The sequence below is a fragment of the Quercus robur genome, chromosome 11 (assembly GCF_932294415.1).
Source record: "Quercus robur chromosome 11, dhQueRobu3.1, whole genome shotgun sequence".
Classification (NCBI taxonomy): domain Eukaryota; kingdom Viridiplantae; phylum Streptophyta; class Magnoliopsida; order Fagales; family Fagaceae; genus Quercus; species Quercus robur.
In genome coordinates, this window is record NC_065544.1 from 52270264 (window position 1) to 52295805 (window position 25542).

A 25542-nucleotide genomic window follows, 5' to 3' on the forward strand; every position below is an offset into this window, starting at 1 on the left:
TGAGCAAACAAAGAAATCAATGTTCATGATTTTTTTTTTTTTTTTCTTAAATCAATGTTCAAGATTTTTTCTTTTTCCATTTTTCTTTTTTTTTGGTAAATCAATATTCAAGAAATGATTTGTCATTAAAACAAGATTGGAGAATAGGTGAGGATTTGAGAATGAGAATCCATTACCATTATTAGGCAATGCTAAAATCAAAATTTTATTTTGCCACAATTTACTTATAAAAAAGACAAATTATTTCTCTTTTTCATGAAAAATCCAACTATTGTCACACTTAGAGAACATACCCTTCAACTTGAGTTTTGCCCACAATCCACTAACACCCTCAACAATTACTCACCATATAAATTGATTACAACGTTTTTTGTTTTACCATTTGGTACTAGCATGTGGAGTAATCTTATCCCACAGATTTTGTTGTTTTTAATGTGTCCCCCTCCGTGGAGCTAATCTTATTTTTTATTTTCGGATGGTAACATGATCTTGGATAAGATCTTCGTCTGAGAAGTACAAGCAAGGCACATAGCACAGGAAAAATATTTCAGGCCAGGCTCCAAGTCCATAAGCAGCAAACCTGATCTTAAATCCATGACAGGCAAGGTAAAAAAGAACACGTCTAGCATAACAGCTCAACGTCCATACAAAAGCCATATGTTGCAGTAACCATTTTTCCAGCAGTGAACATCCAACGTTCACCGATGATCCGAGCTTTATACCATCAGCTCATATAATCAAAGAGAAGCTGGCAACCGGCAAAGGAGGCTAAACCCATTTAGACAACCAATAAAAAGGCAATAATTGGCCTACAAATGTTAACACCTTATATTTTGATAGCAAATGGCAATAACAACTTGATGATAAATCTGACCTCTTTTTACAATCTTTTATCTATTGGCAATTCATATGCCAGACCTAAGGACAGTATCATACAAAAGCTTCTCTCTCTTCCCCCCAATCCCCAAGAAAAACTCAAAGACATGCAAATGCAATCTTCTAACTGCACATCCATAATCCATAAATCCTATCTGCTATCAGGGAACTTAGCCTCGTATGCCTGGGGCACCTGCATGCATTTGTAGAATTTACTTGTAGTTTTACTATTAGGGACTATGTATTAAAATAAACAAAATAAAATGAAGTGAGAAAATATAATTACCATATAAGTTGCGGTAATCATCTTTCCAGCAAACCATCTACCATGGAGAGCACGTTGTGCAGCAACTGCACCTTGTGTATTTTCAAATCGCAAGTACACAAAACCAGCACTGTTCCTGTAATCATATATAATACAACAACAACAAAGAGTCCCAAAATCTTGGGGTCAGTTACGGACCCTCAACAAACTAATTAGGTTCAGTCACATGTATTCTTTTCCTGTATTCTATTCTATCTAAATATATCAAGAAAATTTGAAAGAATGGGAAAAAAAGGGGGAGGGGGGGGGGGGGGGGGGGCGGCGGCGGAGGAGGGAAGAGGAGGTCCACACAAAAAATAGCTTACTTGTCTACAAATATATGTTTCAATTTTCCAAACTTCAAACATTCATTTTGAACATCTTCTTTGATGTCCAACTCAAAATCTGGTTCCGTCTGCAAAGGGGGATATCATTTTGAACACTATCAGCAACAGGAACAAAAAAGGAAAATTACTTTTAAAAAGCATGCCCCACCAACCTCATCATTTGGATCAAACATATCCTTCAATAATAAACATTCACTTGGAACACCAATTGTATCAACAGTTGGCAAAGTAGCAATGGGAACTTGAAGACCTGAACCACCAAGTCCAGCAAGAGCAGGAACAAGGGGATTAATCGGAGATACTGCAGGTGCAGCTCCTAGAATAGGCACTGTTGGTAAAGTAAGCCCTGTGCTATTGACAACTGGAGTGCCAGTGGAACCAGCAACGCTTCAAAAGAAAGGAAGAAAATGTAAGAAAAAAGAGGTCAATTTCAATATACCACAACAAACTAGGAAGAGAAAAACCTAGATCCAGAGCCACTGCGGTCCAACTTCTGCATGAGAAGTGCTCGAGATCGTGCATTCAGAGACTGAGAATTAAAAGAAGAATTGTGTCAGCTTGGCCAATAGTTTATTTAAGAGAAATAAATAAACAAACAAACAAAAAATTGTGAATAACAGACCCACCAGAAATTCAAGAGAAAGAGAGAAAGATCGGAAATTGATAACTTACAGAAGGAAAATGTAAAACTTACTTGAAAATGCAAATGAAAGAAAAGGAGAAATGGGCTCAAAAACTAAAACTTATTGTTGACATAGAATCAATTAAGATTAACATAAGGGGTCATGATACCTATTTTTCGTAACATAACAGCAACACCAAAAACATGCTTTAGGTAATACACGCTTTAGACATGTAAGAACAATCAAATACCTTAGACTTTGATTATCAAGATTGATTATCAATCAAGCCTTACACTTTCAACCAACTTCAACAAAGAGAAATAATTTTTATTATTTTTATATTATAAAAAATAAAAATAAAAAAGAGAAAATGGAAGTATAACTAACCAAGCCACCTCCTTCATCATCATCAAAATCACCAGAATTTGCTCCAACATCTTGCATTCCAGCTTGATCAGTAAGAGCTGAAACCTGAACAGGAAAAGAAAAGAAGGGGGAAAAGGAGGAGAGAAGTCAGGTAAAAGATCATATTCAAAGTAGAAGAGCCTATAATAAGAATTTTTGGTACAGCATACACCATTCATTCATGCAGCACTGACAGAAGAAGAATGCCATCAAGTTTTATACAGAAGCAAGTGCCAAGTTACTAAAGACAGTAACAGGGCAAGACAGGCATTCAATTGTTTGATTTGAAAGCATTGATCTTAGAAAGGACTCTGGATCACCAAGTAAAACTCTTTGAAACTGATGTATTAACTAATACGCTGCTACAGAACGTAACAGCATAAAATATGTGAAATGACAAGAAGCTGGTAATAAAACAATGAGATTTGTACAATGTTGTTTCAGACTCAGTGCATTGAAAGATTGAATGGCAATACCTTGATAAGCCGACCCGCAATCTCCAACTGTTGATTCAGACTCAGTGCATTTCTAGCATCTTCAAGACGTGCAAACTGCAATAAACAACTTATTCAATTAGCCTACTAAATCAGGAGGAACCTTGGTGTGCATATAATATGCCTTCTAGAACATCAGTAGAGCCAAGAACACCATATTAAGATATTATACCAAGTGATTTAGATAAAAGCTGTATGTGATGTTGAAGCCAATTATCAATCTACAAGAGTAAAGGACTAATTATATCATTCAAAGCTTCTCATGTAGTTAAGCATGCAAAACTGTGTTGCATAGAAATTTTAAGTGCTGCATTTTCAAGCAATTTTACAAATGTTTCACAAATAGTACACACCTGGACAAAGCCATATCCTTTGCAATGTCCAGTTTCATCAACAGGCAACTGCACCAGCTCTACTTGACCAAATGCTTCAAAAACCTGTTCAAAATAAAAGCAATGGATCAACAGAATTTAGAAAAGAATAAACATATCAAGAATCCAAAAAGAAGTAACAATCTGATACAGACACTAGATGCAGGTCCCAGATACATGGCTAGATGTTGAAAGTGTCAGCCCAACTGATTAAAAAATCCTATTTAATTTAGGGATACAATTTTAATTACTTATATTGTAATTTGGTTATTTACTTTCCAACTAAGTTTAGGTATTTATTTCATTTTCTTTCTAGATTAGTAGAATTATTTTTATTAGTCAGAATAATTTCCTTTCAGTGTTAAGTTGGTTAGTTTAATTGAAGGACACCTTGAGTTTAGCGTTATTGACAATTGGCTTGCTTAGTAAAATTTCTTTTGGAACATTTCCAATGGTTTGGTGCTGACTCCAGCCAACACTAGGTGCCAACTCCTAGTTTTTTACATTTTCTTCTTTGTTTCTTTTATTGCGATTTTTTTTTTTCAGTGTTCGTTATGCATCAAATTTAGTGTCAGAGCTAGGTTGTTCTGTCTCAATGACAAGGCATGATAACCATAACATAAGAAAAATAAATCAAGAAAACCAGTGAGAAGACTAAAGGGAATCTTTATAGCTGAAAAATCCTCTCACACTCAACTATAAATTAAGAATTTATCAACAAAAAAAAAAAATGTAAAAACAACAACAAAAGCATATGATTGTAACAGGTTGAAATATCCCACACAGGTTTACCACATTGCAACCTGCCTTAAGGTTAGTCCAATCAACCAACTCTAATAACTTTCACATTATAATAATCCTATGGAATGACTGCAAACAAATTATGCTTACCTGACGAAGATCAGCTTCAGTTATGTTGTAATGCAGATTTCCAACATACAGCCTTCTGGCCCCTCCTGAATAGGGGCCTATAAGCCCACCTGATACACCAGCCACTGCTGTAGTTGACTGGACCAGATTCTTTTCTGCTTCTGATGGTTTTACCATAACTGGTTGACCAAGAAGAGGAAGACCAGAGAGTGCTATTGCCATAGGGACTGACATTGCATCATAGAACTCAATATAACTGCCAACAGAAACAATTTTAGTATAATCATAAGAATTGCACATATAATAATACTACAAGCGCCAGACACAGTAATAAATTTAATAAGTACAAACTTAAAAATTATTCACTTCCCTTCAAACCAATCACCCCAGGAAAAAGATTAATGTTGTATCACAATATATCTAATATCTAAAATATTCTACTGCAAGAAACTAGGGTCCTTGCAGATCACTTTTCCCAAGTTCTAATCAGAATTTTTCCCCTAAATGATATAAATCAAAGGTGAACATAATATGACAACATTCATTCTGCCAGATTTTGGACTGGTGCCACTCATGTTTTATCCTAGCTATGGCAAACAGATCATTCTATTTATTTTCATAGACTATTTTTTTTTTCTGTTTACAATACAGATGGATCTCCAAACCTATGTGGCGCAAATTTCTGCAAATCCCATATCTACTGTAGTTTTTTGCAAATCCCATATCTACAGTAGTAGAAGGTTTACTTTCTTTAATGAAATAGCTTCATTTATTGAACTGAAAAAAAAAAAAATGTAGCAGCAATTTTAGGATTTAATACAATATAAAATTTCCAGAAATTTAACATTTATTGGTTATGTTTATGTATGTATCTATGTATGTATGTGAACTGCAAAACAATTTCAACTAAGATGTATTCAGGGAAAATAAAACACACCCAACTCCCTTGGATCGTCTTGAATTGCGGTCCATTATAAGGCGTACGTCTCGAACCTGAAAATTGTGCTCTCCAGATATTAGAAAGATGAGAGACAAAGAAACAAGATAACAATTTACATCGGAGTGTGAGAAAAAAAGAAAAATCAACTCATAAAGCAACATTCCTCAACACTCAAGGGAGGACGTGAGCAACGGATAGAATTAAATACAGAGTTGAAACTGAACACTTTCTGCCTCATTTTGCAACGGATCATTGCCTAAACAAGTGGGGGTCACTTACTCCAGATTTTGTTTGTGCGCATTCAACCAAGGCAAATGTCAAATTTGAGAATTAGGATGGCAATATGATAAAACAGGGTAAAGGGCTTCAGGCCTACCTTCTTGAAGAGGCAGAATATGTTAGCTCCACAGATGCACAAACTGCTAGTGAGAACCCTACAACTCCTCCCTTACCTACTCTATAATAGTTGTTTTTTCTATTCATTAAGTTACACATGCACCCAGAGGATTTTGACTTTTGAACCTATGATCTTGCCATCCAACACCATCTTTTAGGGATAGCTAAATATAATTATATAAACTACGAACCAAAAAATACAAATGGCAATACCAACCTTGCCAGCCTTTGAGAAGAACTCGTACACATCTCTTTCATTTGCCTTCAAACAAATCTTCAAAATAGTAAGCCAAAATAATAAGTCAGACCTCAAGTTGTCAAAATTAACAAAAATAATACATATGCCAAATGCATTTGATTACCTGGTAAGCAAATACAGTCCTCTGATCCCGTTCAGGGTCAGCCTCTGGTTCAGCCACTTCCTCCTTTTTCTCTTTATATCGTCTGCAAGGAATGAAAAAATGTGAAATATAGACCCAAAAAATTCACCAACTGATAAGTTTGTCAATGAATAATTCTTATGGAAAAAACAAGCTGAGCCAGAACACTCTTAAAGTGAAGAGTAGCATAGACATTGTTTTACTCCTTGCAAAAAATATGTATATGTATTTAATGTGGCAAAATTGCCTTGGATTGCAAACGAAAAGGAAGAAAAGAACAATCCCAAAATGGCAGCAAATTATTCTCCACTATGTGTAAAAAGGCCGAACCCAAGTATAGTCCTGCAGGGAACTACACAAAGTTAACATGAAATTACCAATGCAGGCAGATTTAGAAATTTAAAGATTGCTTCATCTTAAGATTTGATAAAGACCAACCTGGAGTAAGACGTGGCAATTAAAGGTAATGAAAACATTGGGACCAATATAACCATAAACGGAAACAGCATCATGTTGTATTGATGGCAGTACCCAAGGACCTAATTGCATTAACTTGGAACCTGTTAAAAGCTTATATTTCCACACAACAGATAGAAAAAAATTGAGACCTTAAAGATTAGGTCTACAGTCCTATATTCGTTTGTAAACCCATACTTTTGACATGATCACATTATACCCAGGTAAGACAAAAAAATGGAAATGCACAATCCAATCAGTTCTTGGTAATGATTATAGAGAAAGCTTGGGTTGTAGCGTCTCATCATTGGGAAAGCTAGATAAATAAGACACCATTCACCTAAAACCTAAAACTTCAAGACATGAAATCCAACATATCAAAAATAAATTAATATATAATATATGCAAAAGAATAATGGCAATGGCTTAGCCCAAATAACATTCTATTCCCCACAGGCATCAGAAGATGAAGTGCTTCTCATAAGCAAAGCTCATCACTCCCTCACCAGCATTTCTGCAACAGAATAAATACAATTAAGCTACTGAGTTTAAAGGTGGAGGATAACAAAAATCATAACATGACATCACCACCACCGTCAAAACCTCTAACATCAAAACCCCCAATCTTGCAATGCAAGCTTTTAGAGAGATTCCAGAAACTTCAAGAGAAACATTAAAAACCCATGACCTGTTCCTGTGCCTGGCCCAATTGCCAGAAAGACCATCTGAAGATTGCTCTACCATATCTGCGAGTTCCCAGAATCTAATGTTCAATATGCAGAATTTTTAATACTATTAAATAGCATAAGTAACTATATTAAACTTAAGTACTACCAGTCAGAAAATTTAATTACATAATTGTATAAACCCTGTTATACTAGCGAGAATTATACTTGGAGGAGAGAATGAACAACAACACCCCCCCCCCCCCCTCTTTCCTTAAAGAAAAAAAAAAAAAAAAAACAAAAGAAAGTAGTTGCCAAGTTGGATGTGCTTTCGCATCAAACACAAAACATCTGTCTACTTTGCTGGACATAGAACTAATGCTAAATAAAAGGTGAAAAAATAAATTTGGGCACCTGGACTTTAAAGTAAGAGGACAAACTGTTTCCCAACCAACTGAGCTTACAAATATGCAAGTAGTTGCAGAGGCTTCCATCCACAGCATTAAATGCTTACACTTTTTTATGTCAAGTTAAATTCAAAACGCCCCCAGAGTGTCCTACATATGTCTTAAATAAGTATCCCATACTAACTTCCACATATCAAAGTAACTAAGGAACAGAAAAGGCACATTGCAAGAGATAAGGAGTAGACCAGGCCTCACCCTACTAAAAATATGTTAGCATTGATTTTCCATTAATATAAACCCAAATTATGACTCGAGAATGTGGACTAGGTTGCCTCTTAACCACTCAAGATATTCTCTTAAAATAGATCAAATAGTACCAACCAACCAACTTTGCCCCAATTCTCAAATTAACATGCTGCATAGAGAAACAATGTCATGTGAACACAAACATACATGCCAACAACACAAACCACCCCCCCCCCCTCCCCCAAAAAAAAAATATATATATATATATATATATAAATAAATAAAAAGGAAGAAGAATAAGGGACAGATATGGGATAAGAAGACTTCAATTAACAAGTCCCAGCATTTCTCTTCTCCTACATGACACATGAAGACATTGCATTTACCCCAAAAACTAATGATGATTACCAGCATGAACATACAATCAAACTACAATCAACTAAAATACTAAATGGCTAAAAAAGCAATGTAAACTCTAGCATGACAAGGAAATGTGTTGGGACTGGGGAAAGTGAGAATAGATAAGAGAGTGGACGAGGAACCTACAGATATATCACCAAAAAAACAAGAGTGATGACAAGATGGTGCAAAAACAAACACAGAAGCAAAACCACTAAAACATAAGAGGGAAGGCGGCAAAAAAAAAAATAAAAAGAAAAAAAGAACTAATCAAACCTAACAAATTTTTGATACAACGATAGTTGGGGGTGAGGAATTTGAAACCTAAATGTCTCTATTGGAAACACCAGGAGTTGCTAATTGAGCTACAAGGCTCTTGGCACCAATCAACCTAACAAATCAAAATACTGTAAAACATTAGCAGAACCTAATGGCTCAAAATCTTTAAGATATTAGGCTATAAAGAAAGAAAGAGATCATAGAAAATGGACTGTGTTTGAATTATGAGAACAGCTAAGATGAAGTTGAACAATATAAATATCATATTACCAGTGCTTACAGTTTCCATGAAGAACTTTTCCAACTGACAACCCATGTCTTAGGGAACCCAGCATCACACAAACATCTCCTCTCTAGGGCAGGTAAATGTTATATAACTTCAACGCAGTGACCACAGTTAATTACAGAAAATATCACACAATGGAACACCACCTCAAAATATAATGGTGTGTTTGAACAAGAGTGAGGAAGACCAGCAGATTATCCTTATATGCAAACAAGATGTCCACAGCATAAAACAAAGGAAGCTTTCTGTGCAATGATGCATGACACACCCCTCAACCAAGGCCTATCTTTAAGCCTTAATAATGGAATTCAAAAAAGTACTTGCACCATCCGTACAATAACATTCTCAAGCATAACTCATGCATTGAGAACTGAAACCAGCTGCAAATTAGGTACAAGCTTTGCTTTCAAATCACTGATACAAAAACTGGGAAAACCACTATTCCATCTTCTGTCTAATACGTTACTCACCAAGACAAATGACCTATGCACTCTCAATTTTGGGTAAAAAACAGAGAAGGGGAAACCAACTTTCTATAATATCTATGTGCATACCCAAGGTCAATATACTTAGATATTTAGAGCACTGTAGTAAGGTGCCAACATATTGAACCTACCTCGATCTTGCTTGAAACAATAACACTCTAAAAACTCAATTTAGAGCACAAAATCAGAAGGTGGACCAACCTAAATGCACACTACTTACAACAAGGTTCTGAAAGTCATAAAAAGTTTTTGTCAGGTCTCACAAGAAATAAACCTATCTCCCAAAAAGTACCTAGACTATCATTGCTTGAAAGCATTACCACGCTTAGCCACTTAATGTAGCAAACTCAATCTTTTCATTCAGATCCAACTTAACCAAATGAGCAAGGTTGGTATTGTGTTTAGTTATCCCTTTTAATTTATGTGAGACTAAATGAATTTTGTTCTTAATTGTTGCCAGCCAGGAGACTAGCAAGACACATAATACAGTAGCACATAGCCCATACAAATTCCCATTGTTTTGCAGTTATACAACATCCAACACCAAATATCCAGTTTATTCTAAGAGTCCCAAAGATGAGATAAAGAAAATAAACATAAACACACCTGCTTTCTCTGTCCCGTTCCCTTGACTCTCTCTCCCTTTCTCTTTCTTTGAGCTCCTTGTCGCGACTCTTCTCCCTTTCATCACGCTCACCCCGCTGTCTTTCTGATTCACTCCTGCTTCTACGGGACCGTTCTTTCTCTCTCTCTTTGTCCTTCTCATTCTCGCGGTCACGTTCCCTCCTATCTCTTTCTCGATCACGATCTCGCCCCCGCTCTTTCTCCCTATCCCTGTCTCTCTCCTTCACATTCCCATTCCTCTCCTCTCTATCCCTATCTCTCTCCTTATCCCTTTGTTCCCGCCCGCTCCTATGTCGATCCCGTTCCCCATCTCTAGACCGTGAACGGTGACGAGATGAACCCCTCTCCCTTTGTCTGTCACGATCACGATCACGTGACTCATCTTCTGATCTTGAACGCTTTGAACGCCGCTCCACATCATCATCCCTCTCATCACTCCTATGCTTCGAACTCCGACTACGCTCTTTATCACCAGACTTCTCAATTTCACCACCTCCATTAACTGCACCTTCCTTCTCTTTCCCCGGCTCAGGATTCTCAACAGTTTTCTCTAAATAATCATACGCGTCAAAATCCATCACAACCTTATCAAATAATCCCACACAAACCACACAGATAAAAGTTTATTGCACCTGATATCTGCAACCAATAGATTTACGTATCAAAATTTTTATAACTGAAACCTCAAAAGCCAAAAAAACAGATCATTCTAGTTGAAATAATCAATAAGTTAAATATTTCACTCCCAAATAATCCAAACAGCATACTACACACACAATGAAAAAACATCTCTCCTTTTCCCTCCATTTCTTGGCAAACAAACACATCACTTAATGCTACTACAAGTATAAAAAAATAAAAAATTCTTCCACAAAATGTTTATTACCATTAATTTAGCATAAAAATCAGATCTAAGCCTTAATTTGAATAATCAAAAATAATTTTCAATCTAACACTAGAATTAATTAGAAAAAATAACAAACCCTAATTAAAAACCAAAACCTAGAAAGCAAAAACAGATCATTCTTAGTTGAAATACTCATCTAAGTTTAAAAACAACAAAAAAATTCATCTAAGTTAAATATTTCACTTCCAACTTATCAAGCCATATTTTCTCTCATTTTTCCCTCCATTTCTCAGCAAACAAACGCATCACTTAATGCTATACCTTCAAAGTAGTCAAACTAAGTTCCATTACAACTACAAATAAATAAATTAATATATTCTTCCACAAAATGTTTTATACCTTTAATAACCAAACATGACTTAGATACAACAACAAGCCCTAATTAATAGCCAAAAACCTAGAAAGCAAAAATCTAAGTTAAGCCACACACAAATAATCAAAACGTATTTTTCTCTCATTTTTCCCTCCATTTCTCAGCAACCAAACACATCACTTAATACCACAAGTAAACAAATAATTCATGCTTCCACAAAATTTCTACTGCACAAAAATTGAAGCCCTGATTTCAATAATTAACCCTAATTTTTAAATCTAACCATCAACAATAACAGTGAGTAACGAAAATGAAAACAAAGAGAGTAAGAGAGGGTTAGGGTTTTGGTTTGCGAAAATTACCTAAAGAGAAAAAAACCAGAACGAAACGGCGACGTAGAGGGCTCGAATCGCAGACGAAGAAGAGAGCGAGAGCGAGAGCTCAATGGAGTGTGAAGCTCAGAGAAAGCTGAAGAAAATAGGAGATTTCTCGAGGCTTAAAGCGCGAGCGACTGTAGAGAGACTTTTTATTTTTTTGGTGTGTGTTTTGGGGGTTCTGAATTTTGTTGTATCGCTCGCTGGCTAGGGCAAGAAAGCTGAAAACGTGAGCAGCACGTGACTTTTATGTATATTCGGGTTGGGAATTGGACTGGGATTGACCCGATTGGGTTGGGCTTTGAGGACTGTGTGGAGGTTGGGTTGGACCTATAAAAATTCTTAACCAATTTATATGGATTGAAAAAACAATAAACTATCACTGACTCATCAATCTTTACTGGTTGAAAATATAGATAGCTTCGACTTGACGGATTGTGAGGGTTGATATTCATTTTATTAAATTGGACTTTTTTTTCTAATTCAGTCATAAAATATAATTTCTAAAGGGATTTCTTTAAATTATTCTCTCGAATAAAAAATAGGAAAGAAAAAGAATAACAAAATAAAATAAAATAAAAAATTGACACCTAAACTTTCTAATATTAGTTATATGTTGTTTATCCCTAAATATGCATACATAAAAATAAAGGTAAGATACTGTAAGAACCAAAAAGTTGGTAGCCCCCGGCCCAATTAGAGTAACGAGTCGTAGATTTCAAACTTGGTCTTATATCAATAAAATTTGTAAGAGATGGGAAAGAACAACAACAATGAGCTCTCTCCGAGGACAATTATAGGGAAGAATTAGATTTGTATTCAAGTATAAATGAGCATTAAACTTTATACAAAGACTCCTGAGGAAGCAGGATTCACCTAAGAAATAATATTGTTCCCCTTTCTCTCTCAATGTGTTCTTCTTTATCTCTCTCTCCCTCCTTTTCTCGTCCCCCTTCCCTAATGCTCTATCCTTTCATTATATAGCCCTCCTCCACTGCATCCTCACCATCCATTTCTACCTAACCCCCCCCCCCCTCCTTTTTCAACACTTGTTACCTTTCACATCTGAAGAAAGTGGTGGCAGGAACCTACTTAGCTATGGCCTACACTGTTCAGGTCACTTCCTCATTAATGCGGTTAATAAAATTGTTGTCTTCCAATTAATACGGATGAAACAGGCTATGCCAGGCCTAAAGCATCCCTACTGCCCACTGTCTTCCACTCTTCCGTTCCTTACTTCCTTCTGAATGCCTCAGAGTACCACGATTCATTTCCTCCCTTCCTCAGGCAACTTCTTCCCTTGAGCTCGTGGCTTACAGCATCTTGACATCATTACTGCAACCCTTCAACCTCCTCCTCGGTCCTCGGGCCAACATTGCAATCCTTTAGCTTCTTCCTTGGTCCTCAGGTACCCACAGATACTATTTTGGTCCCTAAATTTTATTAAAAATTTGTTTTTCGTCCCTAAACTTTAAAATTTTATTTTTTCATCCCTAAAATTTGTAAAGTTTAAGGACATAAATACGTTATTATTTTTAATAACGAAAATGAAAAACAAATTCAACCCACATGGAAAATAATAACATATGTTGACAACTAGGATCGGTTCTTGGCGGGTTCAAAAATTCAACCCACATGGAAACCTAACCTACCACTTTAAATTCACATGGGTTGGAGTGGGTCAAGCAAGTTAGTGAGTAAAACAAGTTTTTTTCATAACCCTACATGTCAGGGTCATCTCATTGTATTTACAAAATAAACAAAATAAGTTCATCCAATTGCAATTGGACTTACATATTAAAATCAAGTTAAGTTTTTATAATAAAATGGAATTTTTAATAGGCTATTGCTTTATAGAAATGTTTATTGGATTGTGTTACGTTATCGACAATCTCTTGCATTTGGTCACATCATCAATAACATCCCAATAGATTTTGTCCTGTCATCAATGAGTTCTAGCTCTAGCTCATTCAAGGACCTATCTATGCGTGTGTATATGAAGGCATGAGTTTAGGCAACCCTAATAGGAATATTTCAAATGACAAGAGTTTCCTCTTCATTAAGAACCGTTACATGTATCGTGTGTAATCTTTTTTAAACGTGAAATCACTAACAAAAATGGCTCTTACTGATGATTAAAATTCTGGAAACATACATTTTTCATAACAACTAAGATGATTTATTATAGTTGTTACATGATAAAAAATGGTGTTAGTAATAAGCCAATGTAAAAAGTGATATTCAAATCATAATTTACTACATTAACTATGGTCGTGGGTTCGTCGAGGAGATCAGTTCTTATATAATTCAATCTGTTTCTCTGTTCTTGTCAACTAAGCCCACTTTATTTGTGATCCAACTCATTTTAACTCAATTTTCCAACCCACTCTCTACAAATTCATTGTTTTGGGCTTTTTGGACCTAGGTCCATCCATCGTCTGAGCTAGGGACTCAAATTTGGTCATTACATTAACAAATTGTGAAAAATGTTACGTCCCCTGCATTGCTTAATAAATGGTTGTTATAGATTTTGTCTTTTATCTTTTGCTGATGATTCTCACCCAAACCACTGGATTGAATGGAAAGCATCTATCATAATATATGTAACTTTTGATCAAGTAATTGAGTGTGACTTTACGCTTAAGTTGTCACTAAAGCTTCTTCTCAAAGAAAAAAGGCCTGTCACTAAAGCTCAGAATAATCTTTTTAAGACAACTAACAAGGGTATCACTTAGGAGTTAAGACACCCTATTGAAGGAGTCAAATTCAGGACCCACACATTAAGAGACTTGTGCTTTGTTCTACCACATGGACTACGTTAATTGATGACTATGTTAATTGATTAGAAATTATCAAGAGAAATCATCAACACTCAAGTCCCATGCACCACCTTGAATGAGGGTTAAAAAAAATGAAATTATCTTTTCAAAGGCAAACTCTCACATCACACTCCATAAATCCCATTGACTTGGAGAGAGAAATAAGGAGGCTGGTTTTCTCTTTACTAGTTCAGATGCATTATATTGTACCGTGCTGATTTTGATAGCTCCTGTATTCAGTCAGAAATCATGTGAGGACAAATTGCTATTTTGAGACATAAATGGCATTCATCAAGTTGTCAGTGACTGCAATAGGCTAGTCTTATTGCTCCAAGCCATGGTACTGCACTACTGCCCCTTCAAGTAGAAAAGATTCAGAAATTATGTGATGAGTCACAGAGAATCAAGCAATGCTAGACTCAAAAACTTTTCCACAGCCTTTTTCAAGTCATAAGTTGTGCTTGGAGCATTACTTTCATGTGAACTCAGCATTAACACTACTTTTAGCATGCACTAATTAAAGTAGTAGTGGAAAAATTCGTCACCTAATTATTGCAAAGAATCAGTAGAAAAAATTTATTTAATGATAGGATTGTGTGCTGGTCCTACTTCACTCCTGCCAGCTTCCTTTCCATGGTTCTTGATGATTGGATTGTTGTAGGACACCATTGTTAAGGTTATGACTTGTAAAGAGGTTCTGGTGCTCATGGTTCTTGATCTTCTGGCTTGGAACACCTCTAACCAAAATGATGATAATTCAAAGAAGTTAGAACTTAGAACACATCTAACTAAAAGGGGAATGACAAGATATATTGCCAGTGTTGGTTGGGACATAACAGGAAAGTTGTACCAAAACAAGAATATATAAAGGAATGAATCAATATTATGCAAATACATTAAAATAACTTTTGCTGAGGCATTCCAAGTAATTGTTGTACATAACAAAAAGGCAATACAATCTTTTATTCGTCTCAAGATGACACATAAAAATCATCACCAAAACTTGTTTGACTCCGTAAGTCAAATATTTACGGAAATAATCTTCTTTTCTTTTCTTCCTATTAGTGTTTTTATTAGTATATTACACACACATCGGATAGGTCTTCAATCCATGATCTCATCTCCCACCTTGCACTTATAAGGGAATGAAGTACGGTATGAGCAAGAGCTCATTGATTCACTGAAATAATCATTATAATGGAAATACTATTTCTGCACCTTTAATTTGGCTTAGATGTCATGTTTGGCATTGTATTCGAGCTCCCTCGACTAAATACTCCCCACGCCTTTTGTCCACCCTTGTCAGGCCCTGGCCTTTGGCTATCATCAGAATTCAAATTGGGCAAGTTCTCATTTGGTGAAACCCCTATTGTGCCAGGATTCCTGGCAGCATCATGAGGGTTTCCTTCCCTGCTCCTATGAACTTCTGCTGGTACACCTTGTCCCCTGGGTGTAGTTGGAGAACTAAAAATGCCATAACTAGGTGCAGGGGTACTAGGAGCACCAAGACTTGGTCCTTGCTTGGGCATGTTGTTAGGAGGAAGCTTTGAGTTTTGAAATACAGAAGTATCAGTCCCAACTTGCCTGCTTTCTGCCCCTGAAGGTGAAAATTTCACATCCACTGGGGTCTGCCTTCTTAAATTTGGAAATTGGGGTTCGAATCTCACTGAGTCCCTCATTCCTGGACTGCTATTTTCTATTGGTTTCGTAGGTGGGAACTGATTCCTTGGTTCACTTCTTTTGTGAATTTTTTCAGTCCCAGTGGAAGGCCCTTGTGGGGAGAATGGGGAGGATGGGACTTGATCTACTCTTGTAAATTCGGTTACTGGCATGGAGTGCAAAAGGTCTGAAACATTGACATTTGATGAAGGAGAAGCTGTTTCTTGTGCAGTCTTCAACTGTTTATCCGAACTGGAAGTTACTCCATTCACATCATCACCAAGACGGAATACTTCTTCAAAATTATCACCAGCATCAACAACTGACCAAGCATTCTTCTTGTCTCCAAAACTTTCATCTGGAATTTCCATGGAAGAGGGAATAGGAAGTTCAACTTCATCAGAAAGGATCTCTTCCTCAGTTTCTGAGTCATATTCAGCAGAACTCAGTTCTTCAGTGGAATCAATAGAATCGACAGCTTCTAGTGCAGTGGTGGCTACCTTAGCTCTCATATCTCCTACAACCTTCAACTTTTTCCCCCCACCTTTCTTGGGCAAGCCAAATTTGACATGCCTGACTACCACATGTGCCTCTGTCTCTCTCACCAAGGGTCCACTTTCTACAATACACACATCTTCAATCTGCAGAATGTTGTTCATAAATAAGAGTGGGAAAGTAAAAAAGAAAACACAAAAAAGTGCATATTAATGACTCAAACATGAAGCAGTAAGAAAAATCAAAGGATTTGGCCATACCAAAGCAGAGACACGAGATAGCAATCCACCCAAGTCCTGATCTTCTTTACCCATAGCCCTGCACTGTTTCAGATCCACAGAAGACAATTAACTATTATAATAGCACTTAATTGCTAATTTGGTAAACATTAGTTGAAAGAATTTGAGGACAGACACCTAAACCACATGTGCACTTCGGTAGAATAAGACAACTTTTATTGGTATATATACATGCATAAGAATGAAGAATGAGTGGATCAATGCTAGTATGTTGTTGTATCAGTTCTTAATTTCTTTTTATTCCTTTTGCAGATAAACATTATTGTATAACTCCCTGAGCTTTGAGAATCCATTAGTTTCACACTTTGCCAATCCCCCACTCCCCAACAAAAAATAAACCATCCACACACACAAAAGAGAAGAAAGAAGTGGTAATTGTGTGGAAATTTTGTTTGCCTGTGATATCTAAGAAGCACTTTGCCTTTTTTTTCTTAATTTGGTTGAGTCAGCCTCTTCATACATCTGCAATTTAGCAAATCCATATTGTATTTAAAATTTCTGATAAAAAGGATGAATTTGTTAAGAGCCCAGAATACAGAATTTCTGAGAAGAATCTGATGATCAGTAAATTTTAGCAAAAAAGGTATGATGCATGAAACAACCAGTGAATTTGTCTCTCCTTCTAATGCCTGCAACTCAATGAAACTCTAACATTAAAGAGAAGGTGGCATAGATATCAGCATGCAAATAGCACCCAATCAGCTACAATATACCAAAATATCATTGGAGTATCTAAACATCAATAACCAGAGAATAATTAAAGAAATGAAAGAATGTACCTTCACCCGGTAACCACGCTCCATCAGTCTTTTAATTTGATCTGCTTTCATCTTTAAGTCCTTTAGTTCCTGAAAAGAGTAGCAGTGGGTATGTTGTATCATCATGCTTTTCACTCACTCTTTTAAAATCAATGATGTAACCATAATTAGTTTATCTTTTGACCTTATATTCCTCTCATTTTGTATTTTTGCATTGCATACATTTGGGTAGTTGGGTTAGTGGGTACATCTATGACCCAGCCAGGTTTTCAGAGACCAGGAAAACAAAATAAAAGGAACACTCAAATCATCAATAACATTAAAAAATGGAAATGCCAGAAATCAAAGCAGATTGTTATCGATTGACAAGCACCCAAAACACAGTTGAGTTGACACATTGAGTGAAGAGAATTCAATGATCACTTCCTCGACTTGTATTGTCCATATTGTTCTCAGTTGTTCAAGCTCTTTACAAAATTGTGTTCACAGCATCAATACCATTATTTATTTGAAAATATTAAATTGTTGCCAGCATGTTTTTCTTTATTTCTGAAACAGTTAAGATGAGTTTCAGGAAGTATGTGACATGGCACAAGTAAAATAAGAAGTCAGAGTTCAAAGAAAGAACTTACAGTTTTGCCTGAGAATCGAACTTCTTTGCAGTCTCCTTTTCGCAAAGACACCTCAGACTGCATATTCAATGCATTCGAAAAAGTTAAACTATTAAAACAATAACAAATAAGATTTTTTTTTATAGGTAAAAGTAAATGATAATATATTAACAAACAATATTTAGATGTATAGGACCAAAACTAAATCTCTTACAGTTTCTCCTATAGGAATATGAAATATTAACATAAGTGCAAGAGTCTGAGACCAACTATCTAGTATCTACATGACTGCACCAAAGGCTTTCTCTCTTTTTATTCCCTTGCTTCATAAATGGAAATTTAACAAATAGAACTTCTGGAACTTTTTGAACTGTACAATCATGTAGTTCCTATGACTAAGTTTAAATTTTGTGAACTGCTAACCAACCTTTCAATAATATCACCATTTTGCAAGCAGTCAAGAACCCCAGAACCATACATATACATCAACAAAAGCATGAGAAACCAAAAATAAAAAAAGGGATGCTCTGCTCAGTTGATGTTAAGCATCAATATTTCCTCCCAAAAAGGTACTTATCATTTCTAAAATAGTTTACAATATCTTCCCAATTAATTTACAAACACTGAACTTGACAATCGAATTCCCTAGGTTCTACCAGGTGACAACTGTCAGTTGCAAAGGAGATAGGAATTGTACCAAGGAAATTGCTCGAGCTACATCTATACACAACCTTATATATATAGCCCATATCACATTTTATGAAATGCATAATTGTAACTTACTCAGCCACTGAATTTTGAATCTTTAAGCAAAGTATTGTGCAAAACAAATACAATGTACAAAACTGAAAATTTGTGGATAGCAATCAGAAGAATCTGGTTAAAAAATAATAATCTGGTCCAAAGGGCCCTACGTTGATGATGTTCTACGTCATAAAAAAAACTGGTCAAAACAATGGATGATTATCTATTGCTCCAAAGCTTCCAAAAATTTTAAAATGCAAAACATTAGTCAAGGTGATGACAACTAGATTTTGGGACCTTCAGATATATCATTATAAATCAACTTGCAATAGGAAGTTTGGAGCATCTCCCAGTATAACTTATTGAATTATTTGATCCTAAATAAGGTCAATTACAAGTTGAGGCTTATCCTTTTTCTTATTATTATTATTTTTTTTTGATAAGTAAGAAATAAGTATATTCAAAAAACTGCTTTATGCAAACTAGAGCAAAACAGAAATTACGAAAAAGAAAGAAAAGCAGAAACAGAAAGGAAAAACTAATTACAAAGACAAAGAGAGCTAAGGAACAAAGAGGAGAGAATCACTAGATGTGAGTCCCCAAATCCTAGACCAATCAAAAAGGGAACCAGTGAAAAGAGCACGCAACTAGTCATCGGATCTATCTAAGTCCTCAAAGGTCCGCCGACTATGTTCCCTCCAAATACACCACATCAAACACAACGGAACTAAATTCCAAATGGTAGATGAGTGCTTCCCCAACCAATTCCACCAACCAAAGAGGTAATCTGCCATAGATCACGAGGGAACCCATGAAATCCCAAAAGTTCTAAAGACAAAGCTCCACAACCGGTGAGCCTTTCTACAGTGTAACAATAGATGATCCACTGTCTCCCCATTACAACGACACATGATGCACCAATCAACGAAATCAAAGCCCCTAATCGGTAAGTTGTACACGCACCACCTCATGACTTTACCCTACACATTGTTTTTACAAAAGGACAAGACGCTACATGAAGCACAGCGCTGGGGAAGGGGTAAACATCCAAACTTCTAAAAAGTTATTTCTATTGGAAACTGTCTACAATCCATAAGATTGATGCTTTGATTCTCCAATCACCATTCTCATATGTGACAAGAAGCAAACGGAGTGCACCAACAAAAGCTTTAGGATGCAACACCTAGGGTTGGTCGGGGTAAGCACCAAACCATTAGAAAATTCCAAGAGAAATGTTATTAATCAATCAAATTGTTACCTTCTCCATAGGAGTATAATATTGTGTTTATATAGACTACTTGAACAAAACCTCATTTTAATTGAAATACAATTGACTTCCAAAATTAAATAAACCTAAATTAAAATAAATATTTTTTTATCACTTCTCACATCAATGGGAATTGGCTGTACCAAAGCTACAGGCAAAAGAAAATAATAACAAAATTGTGGTTTTAGTCCAAAAAATTTTCGTTGGCTTAATTTCAGCAAGATCCAACCCAAAGGCACAAATCTACAATGTAACGTACCTTGCTTTTAGCACGGTCTTTTTCCTTCAATTGTTTTTTGTACTTTTCTCTATGGAAGTCCATGAGTTTACAGACAGGTGGATTAGCAGTTCTTTGAACCTGTAAACAAAACAAAATTGAGTTTGCAGAACAGAGATAAGAAACATAAAAGTAGTTTAATAAATTACAGAAATTAAAAGATTGAGCATCCCAGAATCTGCTAAACAAACTTCTTGTCCCAAAAGCTAAAGTTCTCAAGCGCTAATAGCTCCACTTTCACATAGATGCTGACCAGGGCATTTGCTCCAAGCATTAATAGATGCATGGCTAAACACATTAGAGTCCAATACATATTTTAAAAAAACCAATAAAGGAAATCAATAATGGTGTTCAAAGGACATTCTTTGCCTCATTTTCACAGGAACCATTACACTAAATTATTTTGGGAAAAAAAATGTAGATATTATCCAAGATAGTAGTGGAATTAATAAAGGTGGTTCAAAAACTGAGTAAATTACATAGGTAGCATACAAAAGAACACCCACTACCTCTGTACCATTAATTGAACCCTGGATGTCTTAAAAACACCAAGAGGTGCTAACCAGTTAAGCTACAACGCTCTTGGCAAAGATAATAAAATACCTTAGCAGATCTACTTGCACCCCATGATGGGGTGGGATTGGGTAGGGAAGCAATTTAATCAGGGCAAGGCAGGGTGCATTGTCAAGTTGGTCACAAGTGAAACGTTGGCGAAATTATTCAAAATACACATGTCAAGTAGAATATAACACCTGGCATCAGGATTAAGAACACAACCATGGGCACAAATTTTTTTTTTTGGAATAGGCAAGTAGTGCTGTTTTATTAATATTAAATGCACAAAAATTTCATGTTCACAATGATGAACACAAAGCATAAACAATGTACAAGAATATCAAGTGAAAGATCTAAGAAGCTAGGAACTCAAAAATGGAAGAACATTGTGTTAAACCCCAAGCTCTGGACCAATCAAAAAGAATGCGCAGAACCAAAGATCGTCCAACATATAAATCCTACCCCAAGCTGCTGTTCACATGACAAATGCCACCCTTTTGGGCACCATGGGCAAATATCATCTCCAAATCTAAAATGTTAGGGTGTAAATCACCTTATCTAGGTTGATTTTTATTTCTTTCTCGTTAATGTGACACTGAGTCCATTATTTTTTCCCATGATAAACTCCTACTAAGCATTTTCAACTCTCCCACATTAAATGAGCACAGAATATGAGTGTTGCTTATGGTACCCAACCCAACTCACTCAATAAAATGCTCATGTATATCAGTATTACCAATAACCCAACATTCCTTAGATTTCCTTAGGCATCATACCAGGGAATTCACAACTAAGTAGAATAGCATTACAATTTCCTTAAAGAAAGATCTATAATGGAGTAACATTAATTCTTAGGATAAGTAAGATCTATAAGGAATTCGAAGCTGCCTTCTCTTTCCTTGATTTTATTCAATCTCGGATTCCTAGGGGTGTTGGGTGTGACAGTTCCCACTGGTGCCTTAATAAGAATGGTAAGTTTGATATTCAGGCCTATTACAATAAGATTCAAGGTGCTTCTACTTCTAGTTTTCCTTGGAAGGGTATTTGGAAAGTTAAGGTTCCTAAAAGGGTGGCTTTCTTTTTGTAGACGGTAGTTCATTGTCAGATCCTTACCATGGATAATCTCATACTTAGGGGTTTCTCTTTGGCGAATCGGTGTTGTACGTGTGGCTGCAATGAGGAATCTGTGGATCATCTCCTCATCTATTGTCCTATAGCTCACTCATTGTGGATGCATATGCTTTAGATCTTCGGGATCCAATGGGTTATGCCAGGTTCTGTGAAAGTTTGATGTTTTGTTGGACCCATTGGCTGAGGAAATTTAATTCAGACAAATGGAATATGATTCCTGGCTGTTTGATGTGAATTGTTTGGACGGAAAGAAATCAATGCACTTTTGAGGCTACTAAGAAATCACTAGTTCAATTACAAACTTTATGCCTGAGAAATCTCTTTGATTGGTCTAGGTGTTGGGGCTCTTCAAATTGTTCCTCTATTATAGAGTTTCTTTCTTCTCTTAGACTGGTTCCTTGAGTTTTTTCCTTTGTTGCTTTTTGTTGTTTCTGCTTGTGTTCACTATCATGAACAACATGTGTTTTCTCTCTTTGTTTTTTCTTGATTAATATTACTATTATTACCTATAAAAAAAAAGAGAGCTATTATGGATTAACTAAATCAATATAGAGCAACAATGTATGCTCATTACACCCACCCTCAACCTAACAAGTAACAGAAGCTACTCCAAGGCTGATTTGAATATTTGCGTATTACACCTAAAAACAACTCAATAGTGCTCATAAGATTCTTGGTATTTGTTTCTTAATGCAAGTTTTTCATGGACTAAATCTAACACACACAATACATGACCCAGAGAACTTTTATTGTCATTCATAGAACATAAACAAAGTAAGAAGAAAAACCAGATAAAAAAGACTGCAAAAATTTATACTAATAAAAAAAATGATAGGTAAAAGAAGGGAGAAGTGCAAAAATTCCATTACTGGGACATGAACCCGGGTCTTTTGGTAAATAAAAAAAAATTAAAATAAAAGACTATTTTTTTTTTTTGATAAGTAAGAATGTTATATATACGAATGGCTACTCTATGCATAAAAACATAGAGCAAACCCAGAAAGTACAAGGAAATATCTGATGTCAAATTTAAAATAAAAGACTATGAAAGGTATTACTTAACCCTTTATTCGCCTATTCATGTATGCCTTTGATTATGCACATATAAATACAACCACAGACATCCAGCACTCTCTTTTCACAGTTATCACATTCATAATATCTCTTTGCAAGTATCAAGGTCACAAATTTGAAATATTTTACCTCCACTAAATCGAGCTTGAGTTTCCTGCCACATTCCAGTGCCTCCTGTCTTGAGACTACTACAGTCTTACCATCCTCAAATTTGAAATATTCTTTAAGCCCTGCACATAATCATAAATTAAGAATGACCCTAACAAAAGTTTACACACTCTTACATTGACCAAAATACATGGAATTGTTATCTTCCCCAACTACTGTTTAGCAGTTAGTTACTTATATTTAAAAAAAAAACTGTTTAGCATTTAGTAAAATGCGGCATATATAGCTCAATATTTCATTGAAATACAAAACTTTAGATTAACTTATTTCAGTCATCTCTTTCATATTCACAATGGTCATCTACGCCTAAGCCTGGCTCACTATCACAATACCACTCAATCTGTTTTAGGATGACTGAGTGTCTTTGAGCCTCTGAGTCTCTCCTAATGGGTATATAGCAAAAAGCCACAGAATTACAAGACTGGTCATAACTTCTTGTGATAAATTCTTAGTATGAAACAATGTGTATTTTGTAATAGCAAAGTCTCTTCTCTTTTTTTTTTTCTTTTTTTTTTTAAAGGGAAGTGTAGTTTCTATTTGCATTGCCCTGCTGAGAAAAAATAAAGAATAGTCACAGCAGGGAAGAACACTAATTTTCTTTCTCTTACGACTATAAACAACATATCCCCCCTATTTGAATTTTTGACATTTTACAATGTAGTCATCATTTTACTTATCAGAAAATATATGTCTGTGTGTAGCCATCATTTTCTTTAACAGGCATATCAAGCATTAGAACAATATATATTTTTCTACTTAAACATCAATCTCAAAACCATCAAGAAACATTATAACGTGGACATATACGATAAATCTATTACAAAAAATTCCCAACTGATATACCTTCCTCTGCCACAAGCCTAACATAAGGGGCTTGGATTTGGCCATTCAAACGCGGCCCACTTGTGTCCCTCTTTTCCTTCTTTGCAGCCTGAAAGTTCAAGAATAATACATCATATAACACACATCATCTAAATCCTAATATCACCAAAAATTAAATTTGATTCCCCAAATGATTAACAATTCACACTCTCATATATCCATTACACAGCACCACCATAACCAAAAAAAAACGCTCACACTGCCCATTAAAACCAATCACCCCCTCCCAAAAAAAAAAAAGACATTTACACCAAAAGCCAAGTGATCCACAAACTACGCCATAACACAAATAATTGAATCTAACCCAGAAAACAAAAAACACAAAATACCCAATACCCAGTTACTTTTCTTTTTTTTTTCCTAAGTAAAATTCTCAAATAATCAGCAAACTTCCAAACCCAGATCATTACCTGAACTGGTGCAGCAAAAAACCTGACATTGTTGCAAAAGTTAACGGGTCCACTGTGAATCACCCAATAAGGCTTTTCTGCAACACATGGGTTGGTGTGTGAAGCATTTGAATTGCCAAGGTAGTATCTTTGAACAATTTGATTTGGAAGGTGCTTGAGCTTGAACCGGTTGATTCTGCACCAAAATGCCATCTTTTTGTTCCTTTTAATTCAAAGTTTGCATTTTAATGGTGTGGGTGTTCACAGGGAAGGAGAGAGAGTGGAGACGAAAACCCTAGTAAGCAGGGGTTTCAGTTTCAGGTTTCAGCTCTGTGTGACACACAACAGTTTTCCAGTTGGATGCGCTTAAACAGTTGGAATTTCAAACGGGCCGAGGCTAGCCCAATGCTTGAACTGTGACAGAGCTAAGCCCAAAATTTTTTAAGACCGACAAAAAAAAAACCATGAGATAGGCCATTAATAAAGGATGTGGACGACGCCGACCGATTTGGCTTGAATCCAGTGTTCTAGTGTGTTGAATCAGCTCAATTAAGATATATGTTCAAAATTGACTTGTACTGTTAATAAAATGGTTAATAAAATAATTAAAGTTTTAATAAGAATTTTAAGAAAGTGGGTTCTAGTTAATTTAATTGATAAAGTTTATTGTTGTCTTAAAGATTTTAATAAATCTTATAATAACTCTACCCTAAAAAGAACTTTAGGATAAAGTTATTATAATGGTTAATAAAATAATTAAGGTTTTAAGAACTTTTTTTTTTTTGAAAAAGGTTTTAAGAACTTTAAGATAGTAGATTTTAACTAATTTAATTGGTAAAATTTATTGTCGTCTTAAAGATTTTAATAAATCTAACTTTAGGGTAGAGTTATTATAAGATTTTGAAAGGATCTTGATTCGAGTTTTAAAGCACCTAGGCCAAGGTTGGTCCAAAAATAAAATGGGCCA

General features: G+C 35.6%; 2 protein-coding genes across 6 annotated transcripts in view; both read right to left on the reverse strand.

Annotated features, from left to right (window-relative positions):
• LOC126707486 (uncharacterized) overlaps positions 1-11643 on the reverse strand; it is a 50538-nt gene extending 38895 nt beyond the window's left edge. For 2 of the 5 annotated variants that reach the window (XM_050407168.1, XM_050407170.1), the window contains exons 1-11: positions 11436-11641; positions 9836-10492; positions 5989-6070; positions 5844-5900; positions 5228-5283; positions 4312-4546; positions 3403-3486; positions 3032-3106; positions 2538-2621; positions 1992-2056; positions 1680-1914 (exon numbers count right to left, since the gene is read on the reverse strand). In XM_050407168.1, the coding sequence (XP_050263125.1) occupies positions 1680-1914; positions 1992-2056; positions 2538-2621; positions 3032-3106; positions 3403-3486; positions 4312-4546; positions 5228-5283; positions 5844-5900; positions 5989-6070; positions 9836-10431 (1569 nt within the window). In that variant the 5' untranslated portion in view covers positions 10432-10492; positions 11436-11641. Of the gene's footprint in view, positions 1-804; positions 1070-1162; positions 1278-1506; positions 1596-1679; positions 1915-1991; positions 2057-2537; positions 2622-3031; positions 3107-3402; positions 3487-4311; positions 4547-5227; positions 5284-5843; positions 5901-5988; positions 6071-9835; positions 10493-11435 lie in introns of those variants that run through there. The other 3 variants (XM_050407166.1, XM_050407169.1, XM_050407167.1) reach the window with 3 other exon arrangements.
• Positions 11644-15131: 3488 nt separating this feature from the next.
• On the reverse strand, positions 15132-24948 carry LOC126707731 (translation initiation factor IF3-1, mitochondrial). The gene is made up of 8 exons (XM_050407597.1): positions 24597-24948; positions 24148-24235; positions 23266-23366; positions 20359-20457; positions 18110-18166; positions 17499-17567; positions 16681-16743; positions 15132-16566 (listed from the first exon to the last, which is right to left on the reverse strand). The coding sequence occupies exons 1-8, from the start codon at positions 24786-24788 to the stop codon at positions 15487-15489; spliced, it is 1749 nt and encodes a 582-aa protein (XP_050263554.1). The 5' UTR covers positions 24789-24948; the 3' UTR covers positions 15132-15486.
• Between the last annotated feature and the right edge of the window lie 594 nt (positions 24949-25542).